Source organism: Plectropomus leopardus, chromosome 9 (assembly GCF_026936395.1).
Source record: "Plectropomus leopardus strain MGB_pleo_1.0 chromosome 9, ASM2693639v1, whole genome shotgun sequence".
NCBI lineage: Eukaryota > Metazoa > Chordata > Actinopteri > Perciformes > Serranidae > Plectropomus > Plectropomus leopardus.
Genome location: NC_142184.1, coordinates 7,891,797 through 7,919,778, shown reverse-complemented (window position 1 = coordinate 7,919,778; position 27,982 = coordinate 7,891,797). Strand labels below are relative to the sequence as shown.

Genomic DNA, 27,982 nt, shown 5'->3' with positions numbered 1-27,982 from the left:
AAAATATTTAGCAATAGCACTTTATTGAACACAAACAACCCTAAGCCACAATACTGAATGACAAGACCAATTGGCTGCAGCAAACATTTTATAAAATAGATTCAGGTTTAATGTCACTAAATTGTTTTTTTTTTCTTTTAACGTCAGAAAGACAGATGCAGGTTTTTCCAAAACAGTGAATGATCTTTTACATATTTAACATTTTGTAACAAATCATCATTCACATGTTCACACAAAGGAATAACAAGGCAAAGTGCTTTCAGGATTGCATTGTCGAAAAAACAAAAACAGAAAAATGAATGGCTTGAGGTTTCGGTGAGACAGTGGGGCGGGTGACGGGGGGAGTGGGGCTGGTCCTGTCCTGGATTAGGGTAGTTGGGAAGTGGGTGGGGGGCCCTGGTCAGAAAACCTCAAACCGTTCACCTTGTCCTGTACCCCTTGAAGTCAAACTGAATGTAAAGTGTCGGGGCAGTGTGGAGAAAGATGCCTATGTAGCAGAATTTGGTTCGGAGTGGACAAATGGATTCGAAGGCATACGGCTCGTAAAGAATTACAAATCCACCTTAACTATCTTCCTCGTGACAACCTGTGGTATTATCACAACTGCAGGGCAATCGATGGCTGACCCAGAATGAAGCTGTAAACGTTGAAATAATGCATACTATAGGGCTAGACAGGGAAGTATACGAACAAGAGGAAACCAAAGAAATAGATGGTGTTAAATAAAAAGCCAATGCATGATTACTTTTTTAAAAAAAAAAAGGTGAATCCTCTGACCATTCGCCACTGAATGTTAAAGGGGATAGACTATCATCATAATCTGCATCATAACATTGTCTGGCTTCACATTCCAGTGGTATTTTGTCGTATAAATGCTTCTCATAAATATTTTTTTTTCAACGTCAAATAGACATATACACATACAGCACAACCAAGCACACTTCTTATGTATAACTACCATTGCTTATGATAAATCTGTATTCCCGTACTGTGAATAGACTTATTCTTTCTTTTTCTTTTTTTTTTGTCAGAACAGGTGGAGAGACAAACAATACTCAAGGCTGCAAAACAAGGAGGTAGGAGAAATGCTACTGAAAAACAGCAAGTGATGCTAACATGATCGTTCACTTAAATAATCGTGAGATACACCAAGACTTCGGCTCGACTTCTTGAACCAGGCTAGTGCCGACAGTTGCTACTCCAGTCAGCGTTTAAGGAGCAACGTGTAACAACTGTAACGCTAGATTTTTAACCTTTTATTATTCAAAGGAAGTGTGTAAGATTTAGGGGGATTTCGTGAGATCTAATGGTGAGGTTTGCAGATTGCAAACAGCTGAATCTTCTCCTGGTTACAACTCCTTCAGTGATGAGGAGATTTTTACTGGAGCCGAATTATTCACAGAGGTGTCTTCCTCCTCAAATCAGACAGACCTGGTTATTCAAATTGGTTAAAACACCGATTAAAGCAGTTTCACGTTATAAATTACTATTTTTCCGACACCACTCGGCTTACTGCAGAGGCTGATAGCCCAGCGCCTGCTACCATTTTTCTCTGATAATTTTAAGATCCAGACGTTCTGGGTTTTTTAACCGGGAGCAGAATTATTCGCAGTAGTTTCTTCAACTTCAACACAAAGGAACAAGGTGATTTAAACCAGTAAAAACACTGAATAAAACAGTGTCATGTTATAAATGAGTGTTTCTTCGATGCTGTTTGGCATGTTGGAGGTGGGCCGCGAGCCTGGCACCGTTATTTCGTGACCTCGTGGACTGTACGAGTAGAGGGAGCTGAGTGAGCTCCAATCTCCTGTTCCAAACTAAAACTCTGCTTTCAAGTCAGCTGCAACCGCTGCTCCGCAGTGAAGCTATTTTTCAATTTTAATATTCGACAGACACTCACTCCAGACCCTGCAGCATTAAATTTCAATTTTCACCTGATGTCAGCAGTAGGAGGACGGTAAATTCACCTCCGAGCCTTCCAGTTTATTGCCGGGGGCTGACACAGACTGTCAATTGTATGATTAACAGAACCATGTCTGCAGACGTTAAATACGCAAAGTATGTCCAAACATTAAGGTCCAGAAATTTGGGAGGTTTTTACAGGGAGATGAATTAACTGCAGAGGTCTCTTTCTCTCCAAAACAAACCGACCAGGTGATTTAAACCAGCAAAAACACTGAACTAAGCAGTTTTAAGGTGCTGCTGGTCATGGAGGGACTGTTAACAACGATTGCCGGCAGAAAAACTCTAGAAATGCAAAGTAACGTAAGTAGCCCTATCTAGAGTCAGGGTTTGGTTTGGTCGTTCTGGGCCACTGTAGAAACATGGTAGAGCAACACGGTGGACTCCAAGGACGAGGACCTGCTACCATGCAGATATAAACTCCTCATTCTAAGGTAACAAAAACACGCAGATTTTTATTTCAGGTCATTAACACTCAAGAAAATATATTTAATATATTATATTCCATGTCTGTCAATATATCCCCCTAAATCCTACACACTGAAGCTTTAAGACACAAAAATCTAAAAATTGTATCTGCTGCTCTCCTGATGGCTCCAGATGCAGACTGGTGTAGCAGCTGTGGTCATTTACTAAAGAAATCTTGGAGGCCCATTCTGTCTTTAAAGAAGAAAAGAAATAAGTGTCTTAACCCTATATTTCCAGACTGGTCATATTCTAAATTGGCTAATTTCAACAGAGTAACTTCATTGGTCCTGTTGTCATCACAGGTGTAGAGACCACGCTGCTGGTGATGGCATTGACTCCTTTACACACAGTAGAATAGTATATTTGCAGATTTGTAAATGAGGTAATCAGCGTTAGGCTAAATAGGGAACCCTGTCATTGACACACATGCCCACTTCATTCACCAGCAAAAAGCAAAAAAAAATAAAAAGTTTCCCCCAATCAGCGGGACAGGACTGTGGAAAATGAAATCAACTTTGGAATGTCGGGCGGACGAGCCAACTTTGTAATGTTTTTGTGAAGGTGCACTGTGAAACTATTTGATTGTAACTCATCACATGCCCTGATTCAGAGTCCTTCCCCTCGTGATAAGGGCTCCTTTGTATTTCCCCAGATAAGCCACTCAAAGTAAAACAGGCAACCTATTATCATTTCTTTTTTTTCCTCAATTTTCAATGAATTAAGGCTGCCGATCAAGCAGCAGATCAATGCCTGCTTTAAGTCCAGTTGTGAGAGGATTGTTAATAGCTTGTGAGTTGCAATGAGGTGGCAACATCTACAGTGAAGCGGACTAAACATAAAAACATGAAAAGGGACTACCCACTACTAAAAAAATGTCACAGAACATGCAGTATTACATCCTTTCCTACAGTAGGCTATTCCTAATAGCACATTCAAGGGGGCTCCTAATGGGCAAATTCTCTGATATGGCTCTGCGTTAGAGTAATCAAGCTCGGTGTGAGACTATTTCCATCGTGGGGCTCACAGAAGGAGCTCGTCTATAAGGTGCTCCATCAGAAGATTGCTGCCTTATTTCACCTGTGTCATTCAGCTCGACAGGTTCAAAAGTAAACACTGGAAAGTGTTCCTAACATTTGTTTTCCTTTGTGTAATTACATTTTTTTCCCCCCCAAGACGCATCCTCTGCTGGTGAAAACAAACGGCACTTTCAAAGGGGAATGTTTCTCTAAAACCACAATCACAGGACCTCCAAGTAACAAATTCTGAAAACACATAGGCTATACAGTAGATATAAATCTCATGAGTTTCTTAACTGTACACGCTTTAGGCTACACGCTGAAAAGGGAGGGACACCTAAGAACCCCTAATGCTTTAACATTAAAAACAAATATAAGGCATTTCATATTTCCTTTTATCCGCATACGTCACTGACAGCAGGTCTAAATATTTTTGAGAAAACATTTCATTCAAGGAGGAAGAGGATGCATATACACATCTACACATGCAAATGAACATGTCTACCGGCTATAAACCAGAAGCCCAAACTACAATACCATCAAAGTCCATCCTTAATTTAAAAAAAAAAAGAAAAAAAAAAAAAAGCACCTACTCAAATCTATCAGTCAACTTGTGCACAGTCCATTCTGAGCAGGCAGCTTTTTAAAGTCGGATATTGATCACAGTTTTAAGAATGGAATATCAAACACTCGCACTATCAAACGCCACCTCTCTGAATACAAACAGAAGGACGACTTGAAATCCTTCATTTGCTACAGATGAGTGACTTTTGGTGTTAACAAAAAAGGGCATATTAAATAGTTTTTTTTCAACAGAGGAAGCAATGATAAACAAAAGGTTATTGCACTTTTTATCTTTTGTCTATTTCAAAACGAGGTCAGCTTGAAGAGAAGATGATTCATGCCTTAATGTCGTGGTAAGACAACAAATGTTACGTCACTTCTATAGTATGATCACACTGTTATTAACACTGCACACAGCTACTACTGCAACCCCTACTTGTAGTCAGTCTACCCTAAATAACACAAAGCAATCTCTACAATCAATTCGCAACACAGTCACAACAAACAGCCTAAACTTGATCTTGAATGCAGGTACCGCATCGCTTCGTTACTAATTGTCGATGAATACCAAAGAGCTGAGAAGAACAATCAGAGTGAAGCTCTGAAACTCCAGGTCTTTCTACAGTTGATGTGTTACTGACAGTCAAACCTCATGTTCTCTGCACTCAGAGGGATGGTCTTCCTCTCGTCTTTGCCTAAATTTGGTCTATAGGCTCCTTCGCTCCTTGGTGTTTGGAGAGCTAACCGAGCCCCGAGGTGCCTTCTTTGGATTTGTGCTTTCATACTTTTGATCCGTTCAGTGTTTGATGTGCCCTAAATCGCATCGGTAATGTGCAATTTATTCCGCCACCCAAAGGGAGCACTCAGTCACTGGAAATAAAAATCCAGACGAAGATATTTAGGCTTTTTTTTTTCTTTTTTTTCTCAGATCACATAGGGTTGAAATAATCACGCTCAGAGGGAATAAGAGCCGATCTACTGTAGTCGTGTACTTTCAGTGTAATTTCTTTTTCCCATTATAAGGCTTCTGGGAAATACAAATGGAAGACCGTACCTTTCGGTAGTAATGAATAAAAGGCACCATGCCACCACTGTGCTCGATATTACACAGGTCCTATTGGTGGTGGGGGGTGGGGGGTTAATAACCAAGTGTTCAGGCAGGGAAGGCGGTCAAACTAGCATTAGTCATACAGTCAAATTGTATTGTTTTGACTTACAGAGGTAAAGTTTTATAGCTACCTTCATTCCCCACCTTGAATTAGACTGCACCCATCACCCTTTATGACTCGATAACATGTTGGTTGTAATGAAGAGGGTTAACTATGCTTTTAAAAAAGGGCATGTTTGTGCATGTTTAGGTTCGACATGCATATATTGAAAAGTCACTCACACACGCGCTATAAGAGAGAAATCTACACGACTGGCATCAGGAGAAACGAGGAGAAATCACAGAGGGTAAATGTCAGCGTCGTCACACGAAAAGATCACTGATGAGGTAAAACTGCAGGTCCAATAAAAAGTACAAGGTGCAGTTGGCTGCCCCTCTGTAAGGTAGGAAACATGAGACATCTGCCGACACTAATCTAACACTTCTGCGTGGATACATCTCTGATTTAGGCTGGTTTAAGCAGAATTACACTACCCACGACAAGATGGACCACAAGATTTTGACTCTTTGTTAGCATAGCTGTACAAGCACAACAATTTCCTTCCTGTCCGACTATTTTTTTTATTTTTTTGAGGTACACCACTTTTATCCCCAGTGTCATTTTGGCTCTGGATGACGGAGAAGCCAAAGTTGATTGTTTACGAGTGAATTCTGAATTCATTCATTCACAGTGGCAAATATGGCGATATCCTAACCTCTCACGACAATCTCTGCACCATGGCAACCTTGAGCTATGTGCTACCTCAATTGATTTTATGTGCTTCTCGACACCCGACTATGTCTGTAAGACCAAAATTAGCCAAGAATTTCTTCTTTTTTTTTCTTTTTTTTTAGCAATCCAACCAAGTAGCATAACTCTACAGGTGATGCAACTTATCAGGTACTGCCAGGTATCATTTCCTTTTTTCAGCTTTTAAGGCAAAAGGCTCAACAGTGGATCAGAGAGTTGAATTGAAATTTGCCATTTACTTCAAGTAAGAACCGAGACATCCATTGAGGCAAATCAATTCTATACTGTATATACCATGCTTTTTTTTTTTTTTTTGGACATCAAAAATGTATTTCTTTTTCCCACACGCACACACATTATAAACCGTCTCGTTAAACAAACACACAACCAAGGGATTGCTTTGCCAATACCAAAGGGAACTAACTATAATCTTCAAAAATGTCCAATTATACAATAGACTTCTACCAACACCAAATTTCAACAGAATACTTGCATTTAAGTACTAATATCCCATGCAAATATTTATATTCTTTGACTAATATAATTGGTGAAAAGACATGCAGCTCTGAACACAAAACTGTACTAATCCTGCCTACTTTTGAATAAGTTACTGACCAAGTATGATTTATGTCTAAAGGCAAATAAAGGTTTCTATGGCACTAAATGGGTGTAGCTTAGGTGCATTTTTGTCAAATATAGGCTATTTTACGAGTATGTGTGATCGTATCTACTGTAGACCTTTTGTCCCTCTTGTTTTACTGTACTGTAAGGCAATCTCAATGGAATGGATGATGTTAATTTCATCTGAACTCTTGTCCTCTGTTTACCTTTGTAGGCTACACTCCACACAATTATATATGTATAGAGAAAGATATTCTTCAACAACAGCAGGCCTATACTCCAACAATAATGCCAAAAAAAAAACAAAACTATCCAGACCCTCGATGCAGGAAGACTACTACACATACTGTATAATATGTAGAGAATTAGGATATTACATGCTACCTGTATAATCATATCTACGCAAGACAAATGAAGAGCAACAGTTTAAAGTCGGGAGAAAGCAAATTTTCCTTCTCTAAACTGACCCTACATTCATTTCAGTCAGAAAAATTCATGGCTCAGATTTGATGGTCAGACTGTAAACTGCTTGAACATATGCATAAATCCATTGCTGCTTTTCTGAGAGGGTTCCCCCCCTCTCGACACATTTTGGCAAACAGGCCTTATTTGTGACCAAAGATTATAACATCTAACCCGCATTTTAAATCTTCCATTGGCATTTATGCTATGATTTACTGAATTGGCCTAAATGGATGGCAGTGCAATATTTGTGCTGCACACTATTACACACACTCTCTATTGCTACAATTGGACCTTTCATTGCTTTCCGACAACCAGATATATTGTATATATGCTCCGCTTGCTTTAATCGCCGCTATATCAAAATTTGTGATCTAGCTCCATGCACAATCACTCACTGGTACACACAAATAAAAAAAAAGCATGTATAAGAATACTGTGATACAACAAAAGGATTCAGTTACAACTTGTATAGTCGCAGGGGCAATGGCTCCGTTTACTGGTCAGATAAGGACATCACAAGAGAGAGAAAAATCCCTGCCCGAACAGACCGGTCTGACAGCACCTACAGATGGCAGAGAAAGTGTGTAGAGTATTTCGAGAAGCCTGCCTGAGGTGTTGAAGCACTGGACTGACTTTTAAGTGACTTCGGCTCTGTATTATTAACAGTAGGCTGGGTAATATAACCTTGTCACTTTTTTTTTTTTTTGAGCCCGGTCGCCCAGAAATAGATAATGCAAAAAAAAGTCAGTGGGCAGTGGACACTGTCCCAAAGAGACACTTTTTTTTTCAAATAATGCATTAGAGTACAATTTTGTTGCAGCCTTTACTTGCCTTTTGCAACTCTACCTTCCTGTATTCAGCAGCAACACACATGCATGTAAACATAAGTACATACATTACATCTGCTCCATTTTGCACACTTAGAACCTGAATGTACTAAAGTGCGTGCTTGACTATCTAATTAAGTGCTGTGGGATTAGGGTTAAAAAGGAATTAAATCATGGAACATCCCATCAGAAAAAAAATGTAATCATCCTGCTGAGATCTGATTGGATTAATAAATTCTGCCCGCTGCTTCAGCACAGATCCTGAGATTACAAAAAAAATATATATGTACCTAAACCTAATGTTAATACTAATATAAGTGTCCTTGTGAAAATTAAAATTGATCAAGAGAACAAAAGGCTGGGGATCACCAATTAGTTCCACTTCATTTCAGTCAGTTATGGAGGTCAATTGAAACTACGAATCTACGGCACTGACTCTGAGAAATCACCGCTCTGAAATGGACTAGTAAAATACGACAACGTGAAAGGGGATATTAAACGGCATCGACTAGTCTAGGTCCTCATCTCTCATCCAGTCAACTAATGTGTGCAATTGTGCCACTTCATTACCAGTGGATATGAAGTCATCACACCAATGAAAACAATCTGACTCAGTGTAATTTAACCACCAGCAGATGGTCTTAAAAAAACAACAAAATAGCATAGATATAACATCTAAAAGTCACAAACAGCTCTAGTGGTCCGATACAATCATCTTTAGTACCAGAAATGGGATGAGGAGACAAAAAAATGAACACCAAAAAAGCACATATTTGGATTTCTGCTATTCCTGAAATCTAAACAACAGGTATTGGCCTAAGCAAAGATCCCTCTCCTTTTCCTCTTAGCCCTATTTGCCTCAATCAGGGATATATCAACTCCCTGGTCATTGATAACGCCACAACGTATAAAGATACGCCGGGTTTCTTTTCTCCCACTAGATACTTGGGGTGCAACCGTGGTTCAATGCTGTTGCTACCAAACGGGTGGAAAGATACTCGGTCTCAGGGCTCATCTGCCATTACGCAATCCAACTGAAATGATGTGTTACGGAAGGCATGGGTCAAAAGGCATTTCATGAGATGCCATAAAGGCGATCCAGTGCATTTGTGTTGACACTGACAGTAAAATGCCCGGCACACACAGAGCCATTCGTTTAGTCTTTAGGTAAATTTTTCATGAAAAAAAAAAACCAAAAAAAAAAAAAAAACACATTCCAGGGAAACAAAAGCCCTTGTGACAGTGATTGTCTATTCAATAAACAAAAAAAAGGCCAAAAGAAAATATTGCTTGAAAACTGCCCAATAAAAAATACTTTTATCTGATCAGAGTTGACCACCGAGAAGTTGAAGCTATTAGATGTTTAAGACTAGTTCACCAGCTCCGAGAAATACTCCTATAGTGTGAGCTCTTTATAAGCTGATGGCCGGTTCAACTTCAGTAACACAAGAAAAACAAACAACAACAACAACAACAACAAAAAAAAATTATGAGTGCCTAAAAACCAAAAACTGATTGCTCTCTTTCGATAATTAGGCCATTCGAATTCTGAAATCTGCTCCAAAAAACACTGTTATAAGAGATGGGAAATAAATTGAAATGGCTTGTTCATTTATGTGCTCAGATATATGATGCTTTGATGAGGTGTTGTTGGCAGATATTACTAGTAAAGCCTTCATCTAGAAATAAACAAGGCCTCAGTCAGTCACTATCCTACAGTAGTTCTCCAGTCCTACAAAAAGAGAACATTTAGGCCTACGGACCCTGGGTGAAGATGAAGCAGCTGCTAAACGAGTTGACGAGGTATATCAAGATCTATTGTCTTTCTCTATACAGTACAGTTCATCTCAAATAAATAATTTATAGCCATAATAGTGTTGATCAACTTTGGTCATAAGTTATATGCTTAGAAACATTCTAGCTTAACAAACACTTATTTAGCATCTTTAAAACATGAAGTCAGCATTAAGAACAAATCGGTGTTAACAATGCCGACCCGAACATGGCTCTCCTTCGGAAGGAGACGTGCTAATGTATTCAGCAGCATTACCAAATTATCGTAAAATGCCAAAACGATTCTCGGCCGTACGTTTAAAGTACACTATGGAATTAACATCTTTGTGACCCTTTTCCAAAATTTCGGATTGTACTGTAGTACACAAGCATTGCACTCTTAAGCAAAGATTTTAGATTTTTTTTCCCTTGTGTGGTTCCTTCATAAAAATCTAGGCTAACGGACAATTACAAAAAAAAAAGGAAATAAAAAAAAAAAAGAAAATCAAAAAAACAAACAAAGAAACTCTTTGATCATTCTTTTGGGAAGGCTCGATGTTCCTCTACAAGGTCACTGCAACTAATTAACATGATATGACTTTTATATCGAGTGATATGACGAGAAAGATACAAAGGTTTCCATGCGCTTAGATGTCGGTTATATAATTATGTCGACATGGTTTTAAAGGGTTAAATGGTTTCGAGATGGCCAGATTGCTAGTGTTTGTTTTGGATGCCACACTTCATCCGAGTGACCTTGTAGAGCAATCTGCCTCTACGTATTAAGCACTACTAGGAGATGGAGGAATGGGATCTAATTGCATATTAGGTTTGACTGCACCTCAAGAGAAGACCAAACACTCACGCACACACAGACACACGAACACATACATACACAGAGAACAGACATGTGGGTGGGTGCTCTCCTGGTCCTCTGGGGCCATGTTAAAGGGCGTCCCCCCCTGGTGGTGATGATGGTGATAGCAGCTGACTGAGAGGGGGCGCATGACCTCACTCAGACAGACACCCGTCCAGGCCAACCGGTGCACCGTGACGGTCTTTGACGTAGCCGTTGTGGAGGCCGTTGCTGGGCAGGGGGGCGCAGGTGGCGGTGATGCCGCAGTGCTTCAGCAAGTTGAGACCCGGGGAGGGGGAGACGGTGGGGGAGGAGCAGGAGCAGGAGGAAGGGTCCCGCTGGGGGAAAGGCTTCATGGTAGAGAGGATCAGAGCCAGGCAGTCTGCCACGTCCTTATTAGGAGCACAGGCCAGCGCTGGAGTGTGGCCTGAACGGGAGACAACAAACCCACATTAGTGCACAAACACAACCTGAACTTCACATGTGAATTACATTAGACAAACTTTTTAACGGGATCACAAGTAATAAAAGATAGATAATTAGCAAAATGCCAAAATCTGCCTTATTTATTAGTCAGGAGGACAAGCTTAAATCACCAACTTTAAAAGGGCAGCCCTGATGTAAATATATCTCTGACACATTCACCATGCACATTTACAAAGGTGATATGTCAATGTAGTGTTTCACAGCTTATTATTTGCATCTGAAACTATGTTGTGTTTTGGGAAACAGCGAGCAGAGAAACGTATATGGTTTATAGCAAATGAGCTAAAACATAAGATTCTTAGAAAACTCCAAACTCCTAATTGTGATTTAACACAATATTTTATATGTATTTATACTGCATGGGTAACAAAGCATCAAAAGGCCTCACCTTCCTCATCCACAGCCAGCACAGTGGCTCCTCTACTCAGCAGTGCCTGCACCACCGTCGCCAGGCCATTGCGTGCTGCAAGATGGAGGGGCCTGGAGGAGAACGGAGGAGTGTGAGAGACAGCTGGCAGACCTGTTATCCATCAACTAGTCGGCAATTTAACATTTGAACATGTGAAGAATACCTAAAACCCTCCAGCCTCTGGGTAGTAAAACGACTAAAAATTATCATGTTCCAAGGCTACTTTCCTAAAAGAGCTTTTGTAGACATATACACTCACAATTATTTACAGAAAAAACAAATAAACTTTACATTTTTGTCTTTTTTTGTTGATAGCTTAAAAACGTCAGTAGCTTCTTACATTTGCAGAGCGCTGTTGGTGGCATTTATAAGTGTGGGACTGTGGATCTCCCCCAGAATCAGCAGGGCACACATCTCATGAGCCTGAGGGACAAAACAAAAAGACAATTAAAAAACTGCGTGGGCTTCTTTTTATCAGCACTCAAAGAAAGTGCACCAACATTACAATCAGGTGTTAATACCAGGACTCCTGCAGCTTAAGGCAAGTCAGATGTAAGACTTTTTTAATGCCACTTGGAATTAATTTGCGGATTAATTTTATAGTAACCAAAAATGGACGAATGACAATTTTATTTCACCCAAATGTTTAGTATGACATGAAACGAATGAAATGCCTATGGTTATATAATTTGCATTAAATGTTGAAAAAAACTAAACAGCCCTTTCTAGAGTGGAACACATGTAAGACAATGAATAAATTATATTACCAAGTATCTTTTACATTATCGAAGTGGGGAAATTTTCATGGTGATTTTATGTTTTTCACTGTGAATGTGAGATTTAACTGCTTGGATTCCCATCATGACGAGTTTAAGAGGAATTTATTATATTTTTTCACAAAAAAAAATAGATGTTACCACGTATTTTGAGATTTCACGATGCAATTTTTAAAAAAAACCCATAAAATCCTACTGGCCATTCCTGAGCATTTTTAAAACTTTTAAAAGGTGAATTTAAGACATTTCATACCGATTAAGGCCTTCTGTTTAGATTTATGATTTCAACACCTTTTAAGACTTTTTAAGAATCCGTGGGAACCCTGGTTAATACTCGGCACAGTGGAGCTGTGTGTACCTTGCTGCAGGCCAGGTGCAGGGCAGTGTTCTTGTTCTCGTCCAGCAGTGTCAGGTCAGCCTTGGCCCGGTGAAGGAGGATGGCTAGACGACATCAAGACACAAAGACATTTATTCCTGCGGCTACAGATGTCCTGATCTGACGATTATAATCAGGGCAGATGCACTACAGAACTGTTCAAAAGCCTCGAGTGTGACAAACCGCCGAAATATTGTCATACAAGGTCAAAGACTTACCCACGGTGCCACTGTGTCCCTTGTCAGCAGCTACCATCAGAGCAGAGCGTCCACTGTTGTCCACTGCGTTGATCTCTGTCCCATGGCGAAGCACCAGCTGAAGTCCCGCGACATCCTCAGCAAATGCAGCAGCATGCAGTGGGGTCCTACAGGCACAGACAGAGACGGTCCAAACAATTCAGCGTTTCACTTATGTAGACTGGCCTGGCGGATGGGCCGGCGAAGGGTTGGGGGTGCTGAGACAACTAAGCACTCATTCTGACACACCAAATTCTGTTCTCAAATTCAACACTCAAAAGTTGTTTTTTTCTTCTCAAATTTTCAGTTAATCCACCTTTCAACATGTTTATTACTTTTTGAAATCGACATAAACCACTCTTCACCAACATGAAATTGATCCACTGTAAGACATTTCCCCATGACAGAGAGACAGGGGAGAGGGAGGGGATGACATGCCGTAAACGGCTCTGGCCAAATCGAACTGAGCCGCTGCCGTAAGGACTCAACTTAAATGGTACACGCTTTACCTGATGAGCTACCAGGTGCCCAGCAGCACTTATTTTAAAGCTGGTTCGTCCATTAATCCCATTACTGCTTTCTTTAAAAGCAGTGATGAGGAACACCAGGACCAAATGCTAGGAGTAGAGAACAGCGACTGCAAAACAGCATCTAGGTTGTGTCATAATCAAATATTCTTGCAATTATTGGGGAAATGCATTATTTTACGATCAGTTGTGCAGCAAAGGTTCCTACTTCTTATAACAGGTGGGATTTAAGACATTTTAGACTTTTTTTTATGTAACTTGGAATCAAATTTAAGACCATTTTCACAGTAGCCAGAATTGAAGGAAAAAAAACATAAAGCAACATCAATTACTTCGGTTAGGGAGAATTCTATTTGTTTTCAAAATAAATAGTGTTTTAAAAGATTACTTTTTAGTGATTTAAGTGCAGGAGGAATTTTGAGAATCCTTCCTCTTATTTATTTTTACAGATACCAATTATGTTGAGCTTTTGAAATGCAATTTCAGAAAACAAAACATTAAATAAAAATCCTCCTTCAAATGTCTGAGCATTTTTAAGACTTTTGAAACATTGATCTAAGACATTTTAATGCCAATTGAGGCCTTATATTAAAATTAATGGATTCAATGCCTTTTCAGACTTTTTAAGGATCTGCTGAAACCCTGGCTGCAGCTTTAGGGGCTGTGGCAGGCTTTAAGTATTAGGCATTTCCAGCCAATTACTTGATAAGACAGGAGGAGGAAGAGGTTTAGGTAACAACACCAGCTCGACAATGATGGAAAATACATTTAATATCACTATAAAAGGATATTTCTTTAGGATTTACTCTCTTTCTGGATCACTTTTGTACCCAAGTGAAGTGAAGTGTTTTGTTCTGCAGTCTCACCTTCCTTTGGCATCTCTGGTGTTAATCATGTGGACCCCAGCAGACTCCAGCAGCCTCTCTGCAGCACCGCTGTGGCCATTCATCCTACAAACATGACGCCAGAGTTAATGAAATTGTGCTGTTTTTCTGAGTAATATGTTTTGACACGGTGAGACAGAAGAAGAGCATATTCATACTCACAGAGCACAGTGCAGGGGGGTGAAAGGGTTTCCCTCTTCATGGATAAATGTTTTGAATTCAAGTAAAACCTCCAAACAGTCTTCATGCCCTGAGAACAAACACACGCAGCATTATAGACAACAGATGTTAGTCGCTAATTGCAACGTTTAGGGATTAGCCGTTTCCAGTCGATCAAACTGAGCAAACCTTTGTAAGCAGCCCAGTGTAATGGGGTGTATTGTTTGTTGTCCAGCAGTTTATCGTGTGGGTCTGTTGCCATGGCGGCCTGCACCAGACTGGCCAGGATCTCCGTGTGGCCTCTGGATGCAGCGTAGTGCAGCGGTGTCCTACCCTGGATGTCCCGACACAGTGCAGAAGCTTTGTGCTCCAGCAGGGCTGTCACACAGTCGTCATGGCCCAACACCGCCTGAAAAAAAACCCGCAAGGTCTGATCAGATCATTTCCACTGATAAAAACATAATAACTGAGAAAATAACAATAATAACTTCTTTATTTTATAGACAAAAAAAATCCCTCGCTCCCTCGTTATGCGCTCCAGCACATTTATAAGATTTAAGCAATGTTCTTATATTGAAGTGAAGAATTTTATTCAATAGATACGTCATTAGATTTCTTTTTTTAACCATGACTAAGCTACATACCTGTCCAGGAAACTAGCCACCTGGCATGCCTGGACTGTGTTGCATTGGTTCTTATGACTCATTGACAGATGGTGCCATTAAGATCTTAAAAAGAGCGTTAACCATCATTCTATTCAGTTTATATTTTACTTTTTTGCTGGGAATGTGCCAACATTACAGGACTCAGCTTAACTTTATCACCAGGCAGGTGACCATTTAACCTGTGAATTTATTATGCAAACTACTGTATTTGGCAGTGAGAATTAAAGTCTGTCTGGAATCCTGTTTTGAAGCCTTGAGATCAACATTTCAGCCATCGACATCTTGGGGTTTTTTTAAGCCAGAGGTGAGCATATTTGGATGATAGACTGGAGTCGTGTCAGAGCGAGGGTTGGATCTAACTGAATCAATGACTGTATTTCAAACCAATGAATGAAGCCACATGCAGTGTTTTTGACATACCCCTCTGTGCAAAGCTGTGCTGCCCCTCTTGTCCTTGGCATCTGGCAAAGCACCCTTCTCCAACAGGAAGTGGACACAGTCAGTGTGACCTCCCAGGACAGCTAGCATCAAAGGGGTCCTGAAGGGGACAGAAATTATAATAAATACATGTTTATGTGCTGTATGCTTATTGATCAAAACAGCTTTTGGCATTAAACTGATTTAGAAGGCTTTAAGTTCAATCTAAAGTAAAGCTTTCCAAAGAAAACAACTCACTGGCCAAATTTGTCTGCAACATTGGTGAGATCCCCCTCCTCTCCATAATCAATCATCATGCGCAGGCAGTCTGAGTGACCATTGGAAGCTGGCATGAAATAAGATACAGGAGAGAGAATTAATATATGAAATGGTAACATTAAATTGAGTCTATTCATCGTGGTAACAACCAGAAATGATGCTTTGCCATGAAATCTTCAGCAGAGAGCAGTATACCTGCAACATGGATCGGAGTCCACATGAGGCGGTTGTCATTGAGGAGACAGGAGGCCCCCTGAGCCAACAGCACCTCCACACAGCGGGCAAAGCCTTTCTGAGCAGCCAAGTAGAGCACAGAACGCCCTGCAGCGTCCTGCATGTCCACATAAGCTGCAGTCTCCGTCAGCACACGCAGAGCCTGCCAGTGACCCTTATCAGCCTGAGAGAGCAGAGGGGAGCCGTCACAACATTGCACATCTGTGATTTCAACTGGTGTCCCAGAGAGTAAATGTGACACTTACAGCAAGATGCAGTGGACTGACTGGAATACTGCTCTCTATGTCTCCTAGTGCATTGAAGGACATCTCCAGGAGCTGAGCAATTAAAGACAACAGTTGATTTAATTTCATTTACTGAGGATACACATCTTAATATCAACGAGAAGCTTTATCTGAACAATTTTTATCATCCACAACCTGCAAAAATGATTCTATTAACTAATTATTTTGACCAAACAGCACTTCTGGAAACATAATTCAGTCAGCTGGAGCTCAGAATAAGTAAATGTGTTGACCTAAAAAAATGTCTTACATCGCTCATGAACCAGATTTGTCACATCTGCTTGAGTGTAAAATGTGCATGAGTGCATGCAATATGTAACACATGACTGATTAAATTATGTGCCACGTTAAACTGTGAAGTGATTTCAGATTAAAACAGAAAATCTCACCAGCTCCAGGTTCTGTTTGTTGCCGTGGTAAGCTGCATAGTGAACAGCACTGTAACCCTTTGAGTTGACCATCGAGGGATCAGCACCATTGTCCAAAAGATGCTCCAAGCAGCTGTGTTTAAAAAATGACATGACATGTAAACAAACGTGGTGTCAGTTTATTGAATCTGAAAGCCCTGATTACATTACTCATGGTCTGATGCACGAGTGGAAAATTAACAACAACTCACAAGTACGACTCCTTCGCCTCATCCTCATCATTCTGATGGTTCCCAGAAAAATGACGATCAACTCTGAAAAGAACCAGAAACACTTTAATTTAATAGACTTTGACGTCAGAATAGCACAAACATCATTGCAAAACCACAAATTCCTTGGTGTGCTGTTTAGATAGTTACATTGCTATATAAGAAAGCCAGCTGTTGCTCAGTAGGTGTGTCATGAAACCAGAAATTTAGTACCATAACAATACCAGAAAAATCCCATGATTCTCAACGCCCAATTTAATACCACTGTACAAAAACAAAAAACCAGGACACCACCATCACATTATCATCTACCACAACATATAGATTTTCTAGTTTTGGAGCTGTGTCTTGCTCTCTCTGCAGAACATACTATGGGTGCAGACAAAACTGCAGAGTGCCAAGCACAGTGAAAAGGAAATGCAACCATTCATTAACTGATATAATTTTTTGTCTGTACGGTTGCGCAATTATGACAGTCGAACCAAATTTAGCAGTTCAATACGAATATTCTACAACTTGTTTTGTTTTTCAAATGAAGTTTTAAAATTTAACATGCTCCGCAGGATGTTTAGTATGACAGCGGCATTCATGTAATATATAAACCAAGCTACAGCCCTGACAATGGGTCGTAAGTGCGAAACACCATGTTTTGCCGATGCTAGGTATCAATCACAAGCCACAGTGTATCTCATTTAGTTGCAGTGAGCTGCAAATTCAGCGCTTTCAAGCAGAAGGTCTCTCCTCTCTCCTCCGTGCTGATGTCTATACACTGTTAGACATCAGCACTACAAATCAGCTACAAATCAAGAGCCCTCACTCTGCAGCAAAATCTAAGGATGAAAATGTCCCAGAAGTACACTGCACAGCATTGAGTAACAAAAAAAACCAAAAAAAAACGCTCAACTTGAAGGAATCTCAGTGGACTGAGGAGTCTTTGACTGATGATCTGAATCCCCGACTTTCGAGGAGCGGCCCTAGTTGTCTAAAGGTTTTCCAACCTACTTTAGATGTGACAGGCTGCATTCAACAGGAAACTGCACACACTGACGTAAAAGCAGAAAAAGAGAGGCAAACGTGCAATGCTTAGCACAAAATAGACGCTCAGAACATCGTAACACTGCTGGTGTTTGTAGCATAAATACGCTTTGCTCCTATTGCAAAGATTACAAATATTTAACGCTGGGTCAAGAAAAAACTTTTTTTGATGAGTCAAGGTGGAGCTGTTGCTGCAGCATCAGCTACACTTGTTGCTGTTGTTGCCCGTGTTGTTTTTCCATGCTAGCAGGCGTTCTCCTTCCTTTGGCATTTAACAGCAGACAACAACACCTGTGGGCGTATATGCTATCCTGTCAGGTCCAGGAGAAGTGCACCCCTGGTACCTACGATACTGGAGAAAACGTGTATCGACACGTTTTCAACAACTTGGTACTAAATTGCTGGCACTTGTGACATCCCTGTTGCTCAGAAGTGAATTCAATCAGACTATGAAACCAAATATTCAGTAAACAGCTTTAACTGAATAAGTATGAGTAATGGAAGAAAACACAAAAAGCTGAGAAAGACAAGGTCAACAAACAAAGTATTTTTTTGTTCACCAACTGTTTGAATTTCATAATCCACCTGCCGATTTGACAGTTTCATCAGTCAATCAGTGTTCTGGAACAAGAGCTGACTTTCTGCCAGACTTGAACAGAATTTGGTGGCTTGTGTTACTGCTGGTGATTTTAGTAAGAACACAGAAGGAGAGAGAAACGTTTTCCAACCTGCTGAAGGCTTGGGAGGCGGCAGAGTAGTGCAGGGGAGTACAGCCTGTCTGGTCAGGCTCGTTGACCTCAGCGCCAGCGCTCACCAGGGTCACAGTGCACTGGTACCTCCCATTAGCAGCCGCATAGTGCAACGGTGTCCTGCAGGGGGGATGCAAAAAAACATACAAGTCACACAAAATAGTTACATGTATCAGGTGGCACTTTTATTACAGTCACATAAGCAGCAAATTAAAAAATGTGGGAAAACTCACCTTCCCATTATGTCCCTCTTATTCAAGTCGGTACCACTACTTAAGAGCAAGTTCAGACATTCAACATTTCTGTAATGAAAGATGATCATTGTAAGGGAATAAATTTTAACATGACATGTGAGAGCAGAACATTTTGCGAGATCTTATTATTCCAGTGACAAAGCAGATTCTGCATCTTACCCTCCAGAGGCAGCAGCGTGTAGACAGGTCCTCCCAAAGTTGTCAGGGGTGTTTATGTCAAACCCAGCCGAAAGTACATGCTCCTTACTCATGGATGAAACTATACTATACAGCTGACCTGTGGGGTGATGAACAAACAGCTGGCGGTAACAGCTACGTCCAAGTGTATCGATATAAACAACACAGATAGTGAAGATTAAGTTAATCAGCATAATCATTTTTATGGAACAAACCTGAGGAGAGTAACTTGCGACAACAGTCTGAAAACCCGTACAGCACAGCTAAGTGCAAGGGGAACATTCCATGGATCCCACGTCTGCAAAAAAACATACAAACAGAATGTTAGAAACAGTCGAAGTTAAGAATAGGGATGCACAATATTTGTTTTTTGCCAATATCCAATATGACGATATTTTCTAATTCATTTTGGCTGATTGTCAACGCAAACACTGACATGTGCACAAATGTTTTGTTTGCTCTCCTGTCGTGGAATAACTCCTGTGGGGATGGCCCATAAGTGGCACATGTAGACATAAAATTCAATGCTTTTCAGAATATGCACATTCACTGGACAAAAGAAAAAACTAATTTAACTTTAAGGTTACATGTAAAAAAAAAATGCCATTGTTATTAGCCACTAAAAGAGGCTTGGATGATGCTCTCCCTAACACAATCCTGACAATAGATTAAACCAGTGCAAATTTGACCAATTTTAACTAATTAAAATTGCATAATTAAAGCCGTTATCTTGTCAGTCTGTAACATCATTAGAAATTTTCATTTCAGATTGATGCCATTATTTCATTTTAAAGCCATTATCTGCAGAAACTAATAACAGCGATATTATCGTGCATCCCGAGACAAAATGTTATCCCATTTAAACCCAACTGCCTTTTTGCAAAAGACATAAACATTAGGGTTGGGCCTGTGTAAAACTGTCAAAGCTACTTATTATTAAGACAAACCTGGGACCAAAATGAATCAGCAACAAAATTTTCCAGTTCCACATGATGCAGCAGCTGCTCTGGAGTGCAACATAATGACACTGTGTCCTAACTGCAAAGAAGCGTCTCATTGTGGTGTCGCAATGCGTAACATAAATGTTCTCTGTCTACATTAACCCATTACATATGTACATGTGCTGTCATGTAAACAAATCATGTATTTATCAGCTATGCACTCATGATCAGACTGGAAAAGTAATCTCTTAAAAGCTGGGTAACTTGCCATCTTCCCATGTTTGTGACAATAATAATGAACTTTATTTATATAGCATCTTTCATACAAGAGATGCAGAGATCATGCTTCACATAAAAACAAAAACAATGAACATTAAATAAGGCATCAAGGCAATTCAGCATAAAAGGATATTTAAAAACCGTGAACAAAACCTTGGTGCTTAAAATCATAACATCATAAGATAAAACCATTAATCATATCAAATAAGACAGAAAATTTTAAAATAATTGCTGTAGTCTGAAGTGTAAAAATAAGAGTTTGACCTTTTAAACTGAAAACACATATTTATATTGTGATATTAACTGGAAATGACATACAATACAGTCTGCAGCTGGTGTTATTAGCAATGGTCAAAACTCTCACATGACACCTACTTATAAATAACAAGGTGTCATACAGATAAGTCCTCATTTTAACTTCATGAATCAGCCATTTCTATTCCATTGCTGCACTTTAAAAGCAAGCGACCAGAATAAATAGAAACTGGGTGTTTGACAAAAGCTCAGCTCAAAACTGCAGCGCTGTGTTGCTAGTGGCCAGTTATGACACTACCTTCCGTCAAATCTAAAATGTTGGCATATTGGTGCTGTTGTATTTTTCTGGGAGACTAATTCAAACAACACTATCTCTCTAGTAAAGCAAACACATCTCAACTCTGGCCTTGGCAAAAAAAAATGTGCATTGTCTGTCAGTCACTAGTGGCTCTGTTTGGTCTATTTACAAATGAAAATATCATTATGTTAATCACGTTGTCTTATGAGTTATTACCAATGCAATACAACTAATTGGATTTACTGCTGTTAACACCGTCAACACTTGCTGCTGACATGTACTGCTTTTTAATTTGCAAAAACGTGTCATAAAGACAGATGCTGGTTCAGCCAGTTCGCATAAAATTAAAGTGGTTTAAGCTCGTACACAAGACCTTACCGGCAAAATCCGATATCGACCCAACTGTAATATACATTAATGGTTCTTTGTATTAAGGGCTATGCTCCACTGTGTTTTTCCAACCTCAAAGCACAACTATACACATCAGCAATACCACTTAAAGTGTTTTCAATACCTGGCCGTGTCTGCTCCGTTGGTCATCAGAGTGCTGATCAGCAGTTCATGGCCGTACTTAGCAGCAACGTGGAGAGGAGTATTGCCATACTTATCCACACAATCAATTTCCCCACCTGATGGGAAGCAGGGAAGAGGGAGTCAATCAAAGAACCATTAGGAGGAGAGAAAAGCCAACATTTTCTCATGGATCAGTCAGACAGAACGGTCACAGTTACCATTTTGGATGAGGATCTGAGAGCGTGTGAAGCGTCCATGAATGGCTGCCATGTGCAGGGGGCTCTTCCCTTCTTTGCTCTGAAAAACAGAAGATAAAATCGTTTAATCTTGACTGTTGTTAAGAGATAGTTACAATTAACTGATTAGTGACATTTTATGCTTTGAGAGAGCCTCAGAAAGCTGCTGCAACTACAGTGAACCAGATCGGTTTGACAACTGAACATCTCCAAGTTAAAATTAAGGCTAAAATGCATGTTTTTACGTGTTTGAGTCAGTATTTCTGAAAGCACTGGCAGCTAACAAGTAGTTATCACTCCAACTGTCTGCCTTTAACTCAAATTAATAAAAAATTGGAAGTGTCAGGTCTCACTTTCCACTCAATCCATTTTCACTAAAAAGGCAGACTACTAAGGCATCATTTTTAAGGTCTTTGTAAGATATGAAAAAGTCATCGATAACATAAATCTGTAGATTTATCAGGACATTTTCTCTCACACACACACTCCCGTTTCACCCATCATATGGAAATGTTATTTCTAAGAGCTATATGCATGTGTGACCCCTGCACATTTACAGAAAAAAGAGTTTATATAGGCAGAAATAGAATGTGTTTCCCCATTTATTCTCCATATACGCCATGAGTTAATTAATTAAATAAATTTTTTGTTAATTTAATTACTTGGGACCACACCTACAATATGAGCACACATGCTTTTCTTCAAATCTTTAATTTGAAATCTGGTGTCCTAAAAAACTAAACTACATCCAAATGACCTTCATCTTAAATAACAACCTTACCAAACAAAATTTACTACTCTTCAGCTCTAGGGATGTCATAAAAAAAATGTATCACGTCACTGCCAAAATTCTTAAAAAATGACATTATTCATTTCTCTCCAGAAATGTAGATACTGAGGATGTCATTCTTTCGGACTTGACAGGGCAGCAAAAATGCTTACAAGTGTTCTAGTCTGCCGTTAAAACACCGAAGGAAGGAGGAAGAACATGTGGAAAGCAATGACCATGCAAGTGTCCCCTTTGATTCATCGAATGCTTAAGTGTTTTTTCTTGAAGACACTGTATTTTTTAAATTCTTTGTAGTGGGAGTGCTGCATTTTTACACTGTCCTAGAAACACGAGCTGCTAGACGAGGCACTGAGCGTCTATTCTGCTCTGAGCGGTGCACGTTTGGCATTTTTTCTGGTTGCAGAGAGGTAAAAAACATTCAACTACAGGGAAAACGCTGTACTCATAACTGTCGCTTTTTCCTACGTTGAGAAATCACAGTGGAGAAGGTGTTAGGACAAAAGCCTGCCAAAAAAAAGACCAACAAAGTCACCTCTTACATGTACAAGTGCTGAACAGCAACAACAATGGAGAGATATGTTGATATACTGTCGGCTGAATCTTAATGTTTCCTCTGCCATGAAATGTCATCAACCCACACAGACTTTTGAGGCGGATGATCAGAGATTAACAATAAAGTTTGAATCAAATGTAATTTAAATGCCTTTGTTAATAAAGAAGTGTATGTTTCAGTACACTGGACTTATTGTTTAGTTTTTGATTTTTAGCCTAGTACTGAATCAAAAATCATGGAATTTTCACTAGTACTGGTATTAATTACTACATTTCTGGTGTTGTGGCATGCCTAAACACATCTGTACTTTCAGGCAGGGTTGTAAATAAACTTTTTTCAGCCACTCAGTACATTACCACTGTTTTTTCGGCTTTTGAGTGAAGCAAATCTACAAACCACTTGCACATTTTACCAGCATTTGGCTGGTGCTTATTTCCAACCCTGCTTTTAGGGGAACAGCAAATGTAATAAACACTTAATCTTCAGCAAATCACGATTACTAATAACAGGAACAAATAAGAAGTAGTGTCAAGTGTACAGTCATTCCCCATCTAGACTCTTCAGTGCATTTCATACCTGCTGGTTGACATCTGCCCCATTGTTGACCAGCAACTCCAGACAGAGGGCACCGTTGGTGGAGACGGCGGCCAGGTGCAGAGGGGTGTAGCCGCACTTGTTGGGCTGGTTCACGTTAGCTCCATGGTTCACAAGCTCGGTAGCCACAGCCTCCTGACCCATGTAGCAAGCCACATGGAGCGCGGTGTTTCCAAAGCCATTGGGCTCATCAATCTGAAAGTGAAAGAAAACAAGCACAAAATCAGACTGAGCCTCGTGCCTGAGAGGAGGGAGTCCTGGACGTCTTAAATAAGTGTAAGTGATTTCAGCAGAAGATGAATGCAGGGTTTCTGCAGCTTATGGCAAGTTAGATTTAAGACTTTTAAGAATTTTTTAATGCCACTTGGAATAAAATTCAAGACCTTTTTTTAACAACCAAAATTGCAGAAAAAACATGAACCCTAACATCAGTTACTTAGAGTTAGGAACACTTTTGCTCAGTTATTAACTTCACTATAAAACTAGTTCAAATTAAAAAGTTAGATGGTCTACGTCAAATGCTAAAAAATAAATGAATAAATACTTTCTGGAGTGAAACACATGAAAAACAACAAAACTATGTTATCTGTTAGTATCCATTCCTTGAAAATAGTTTGGTTATTTTTCATTTAATTGGATTTTGCAAATGTTTATGAGGGTTATTGGTTCCTCTATCTTATATGATTGACATTAAATTCTGTACATTATTTAAAACACGTATACTCACAATTTTTTTGCTTTTTTTATGACTCACGTCAAAAAAAGAAGAATCATACCTTTGAGAAATTAATTTGAGACATTTTGATAACCAATTGAGGCCTTATCGATTCATGAATTTAATGCATTTTAAGACTTTTTAAGGATCCGCGGGAAGCCTGGATGAACGACATTAAATGAAACACACAGAAGCGGAGCTTAATTTGGCAAGCTTAAAAATCAATATTTATAATTAAAATCACTCACCTCTGTCCCCATCCTCAGTAGGTACTTTACAATTTCGATGTGACCACTTGCAGCAGCAGCATGGAGAGGTGTGTAGCCCTGCTTATCCTTGCAACTCTTGTCTGCACTGCGGGACACCAGCAACTTCACAACCTCTGAATGCCCTATAAAATATAAGGAGGAGATGTTTTCAGTATCTCGAAAACATTTTTTTTTAAACAATATTTTTATTTGAGTTTTTCAATTACAACAAATATTACTTATAAATAAAATAGTCAATCTTGGCAGCAAATATGGTAAACCATCAAATGAAAATTCAAACAAAAAAATTAAAACAGGTGAATAAATAGATATTACAGTAGTTACAATGTACAGGATCTTGAAGATCATTTGGGCCATGAAGCTCCCCCAGATGTTTTAAGAAACTGCCAGCTTTCCTTTAGCAATTTATGTCAGTTTTTTAGCAACACATGTCGATAAATGCTTAATATATTGCTTTATACTTGGTTTGTTCACATCTTTCCATCCTATAGCTATTGCTCTTTTTACAGGAGACACGAGTCTATTAGCACAAAGGCATTCTTCTTGGTAATAAAATTGCCTGGATAAATACCCAACATGCACAACTTTGGCCTGAAAAAGGGATTTTCAGTTTTGTTATCTGGCTAACTATGTCAAGTCACCCCCTCCAAAAACTTTTCACAACATTACATTCTCGCAAGCAGTGAAAGAGACTGCCTTTAGTGAGGAAGCCCCTTGAAAGTCGGAGATTCGAATTATCACCTCAGTTGACTTTTCTATGTGAAGTGTACTTCTGGGAACATTTTGGTCCCCAAATTTTGCTGCAGAACAAGTGCTCTTGGCTTTCGCACGCTACTCTTTGATACGGAGGAGCTGCAGACACGAAGGCAGCACAGAGGAAGAGAGGAGAGACCTTCTGCTTAGAAGTGGTGAAATTTCAGCTCACAGTGACTTAATAAGAAACAGTCTCTAGCTTTTGTTTGATATCTAAAGTCTGCAAAAAATGTTGTTGACCATTTATGATCTGTACTTAGCACTGTTAGCTTGTTTACTATATTATGTGAATTCCACTGTCACGCTGAATGTCCCGCGGAGCCCGTTCAAACTTTAAAACTTTGAATGGAAAACAAAACATTGTATTGAACGTCTGAATCGATTCGACTTGTATAATTGTGCAATGGGTACAGCCCTAGCCTTTAGCATTGTAACACTTCAAGCATGTGTCTGGCGTATTGGGATTAAAGTTGTGTTGATTCTAAAACATATCCAAGTTTTGCAGAATCAAAGCAACAATGCCCATAAATAGAGAACTTTAAATGTATTAGACATAACAATTGGACCATTCAGTGATAGTAGTGTCTTTTACCCCCCAGAGAATGACGTGAGGACTTGGCAGTGTAATTGCTCCTCATCTGAGTGAAACTCGTCATGAACAATAGGAGCATTTATTGCTATTTGACAATGAAAATTTGTGCTGCGCAGCATTGGCAAGAAAGTGATACTTGCTTACCCAAGTAAGCAGCACAATGGATAGGCTGTCTTTCCTTCTTATCGATGGCACTCAGGTTGGCCCCTTTGTTCAGCAGCAGCTTCACCATCTGTGAGACAAACAAATAAAATTGTAGTAAAAAACATTATTTAAGAAAAGCGCAAGATTCAAAAGGAGCCGATAACTCACCTCCTGGAACCCACTCTGAGCTGCGTGGTGCAGGGCAGTTCTGCCGGTGCGATCTGCCATGTTCAGGTTGCTCAGCTGGGTCAGCAGGGCCTCTGCGCAGCGCGTGGCACGGTTGGCAGCAGCCATATGCAGTGGTGTCTGCCAGAACTTGTCTCGTGCATTTGCCTCTGCTCCGCGCCTCAGCAGCAGACCCACTGCCCTCTGGGGAGAAGGAGGCAATCACAAGGAGCTTAAAGCATATATCATATCTGCAGTTTGCTGCGTTTCCTTCAGTCAGCACAATATTTTTGGTGCATAAATCTTAATGAGTTCTGTAATCGCTGTGGGTGAATACATAATGGAATTAGAGGATGAAGTCATCTGACTGAGAGATAATTGGACTCCTCCAAATGGCAAAAGGATATGAGTCTATTGCTTACTTCATTCCTGGAAGCAGCCGCCCTGTGCAACGGGGTCAACCATACATGGTCTTTAGCATTTACAGTGGCACCTGGCAGACAAAAACAAAAACATTTTAAAGGGTAACAAGGATACTACAACTGAAAAGAGCAAAACAACTGCACTGCAAACTGACAATGAGGGGAGACGGTTTATTTTGGGTGGTGACAAAGCATAAAGCATGCACCACGTTTCACTAACAAATCGGACCCCAAATTCATATGTGATGCACTACAATAGCTCACTCACCTGATTCAATGAGGAGGTCCATTATATGGACGTCACCCACACAGGCAGCAGCATGAAGTGGCGTACGGCGCTCTTGGTCCTGCAAAATGCACGTGATCAATTACATGACGTTTAATCTTATTTTTTCCCCAAATCCTTCATGGTGTGAACCCGTATGCATTGCAGCAAATCAAACATACCAGTGCATTGACATCCTCCTTTTTGTGCAATAATAGTTGAACTTCTTCAGCATTACGATTGAAGATGGCCTGGACCAGAGGAGGCTGCAACACAGAAATACCTGCTGAGTTACGTTTCACACAATTACGTTGATCCGGAGCGACGAGTCCTGTATGTCCGTCACCCTAACACTTCTGTCACATTCTAGTAGAAACAAAACATACTCAGTAATATGGTTTAAATGTGCTATCATGGTGTCAAATTTTGCATTTAGTGTGTTTACTGTAGCGTTAAGTAGCCGAGTGCGATTCTTGTTTCTTCCAGCAAATACACAGAGCCCTGGCTGAGGCCTACAGGCCCTTGTCTCTACATACGTCAGCTAGCCAAACGGCTGTCGTTAGCTAGCTCCAGAGCTGGCCCCGACCCAGAGCAGGGCCCAGACAAGAGCAGCCACAACGTATCTATTAACCTACAAACACCGAGCATCACTAACCACAAAGAATAATATCATTTTAATTCCGATATCCATAAACATGCACCGCAAATAGGCTATAAATTAAACAAGTTGCTCCGCGATGTAGACGTAGTATGCTGCGCACAAGAGCATTCCCAGCAAATAGACTGCGCCAAAGCACAAACACGGAGCGCTTTCTTTCAGCGTTACCTGGTCTGCAATGTTGAGTACTCCCATCTCCCAAACTCAGCCAGGACGGAGCTCCTTCATGAGGATAAAACTTCGAGGTATATTGCGGTGCGCTACTGTATCCACTTTTCAGACTACACCCATAGCTGGTTGCAAACAGAAATGCGGTCTTGATCTGTCACTGTTGTTGTCTGTATCCAGTGTCTGGTCTGACGGTGCGGGCTACGACGGTGCTGGTCCGCCTACAGGCGTGGCGGTCTGTTTTCGGCCCTGTTCGGGGGGAAATGGCGCCACCGTGTGGAAGAAGACGGTTAATGCATATTATATATATATATATAAAACTTATATAAAAACTTACT

General features: G+C 40.1%; 1 protein-coding gene across 1 annotated transcript; it reads right to left on the bottom strand.

The window, feature by feature from the left end:
* Positions 1–4: 4 nt before the first annotated feature.
* ankrd52a (ankyrin repeat domain 52a) lies at positions 5–27,857 on the bottom strand. Its single transcript, XM_042491088.2, has 28 exons — positions 27,645–27,857; positions 27,001–27,084; positions 26,822–26,900; positions 26,554–26,624; positions 26,135–26,335; positions 25,967–26,054; positions 24,457–24,599; positions 23,476–23,688; positions 21,539–21,617; positions 21,322–21,436; positions 19,250–19,332; positions 19,017–19,134; positions 18,837–18,905; positions 18,583–18,723; positions 16,802–16,864; positions 16,572–16,683; positions 16,144–16,215; positions 15,860–16,061; positions 15,644–15,731; positions 15,389–15,506; positions 14,493–14,712; positions 14,307–14,394; positions 14,127–14,210; positions 12,716–12,861; positions 12,480–12,562; positions 11,686–11,768; positions 11,325–11,416; positions 5–10,877 (listed from the first exon to the last, which is right to left on the bottom strand). The coding sequence occupies exons 1-28, from the start codon at positions 27,669–27,671 to the stop codon at positions 10,606–10,608; spliced, it is 3,234 nt and encodes a 1,077-aa protein (XP_042347022.2). The 5' UTR covers positions 27,672–27,857; the 3' UTR covers positions 5–10,605.
* Positions 27,858–27,982: the final 125 nt, after the last annotated feature.

Excerpts from the sequence above, each read along its gene's own strand:
- ankrd52a (XM_042491088.2), bottom strand. The coding sequence starts at position 27,671 with ATGGGAGTACTCAACATTGCAGACCAG. Across the intron at positions 16,216-16,571 it reads ACAAACAGAACCTGGAGCTG|CTCCTGGAGATGTCCTTCAA; the intron begins GTGAGATTTTCT and ends TTAATTGCTCAG. Across the intron at positions 10,878-11,324 it reads GCTGGCTGTGGATGAGGAAG|GCCACACTCCAGCGCTGGCC; the intron begins GTGAGGCCTTTT and ends TCTCCCGTTCAG.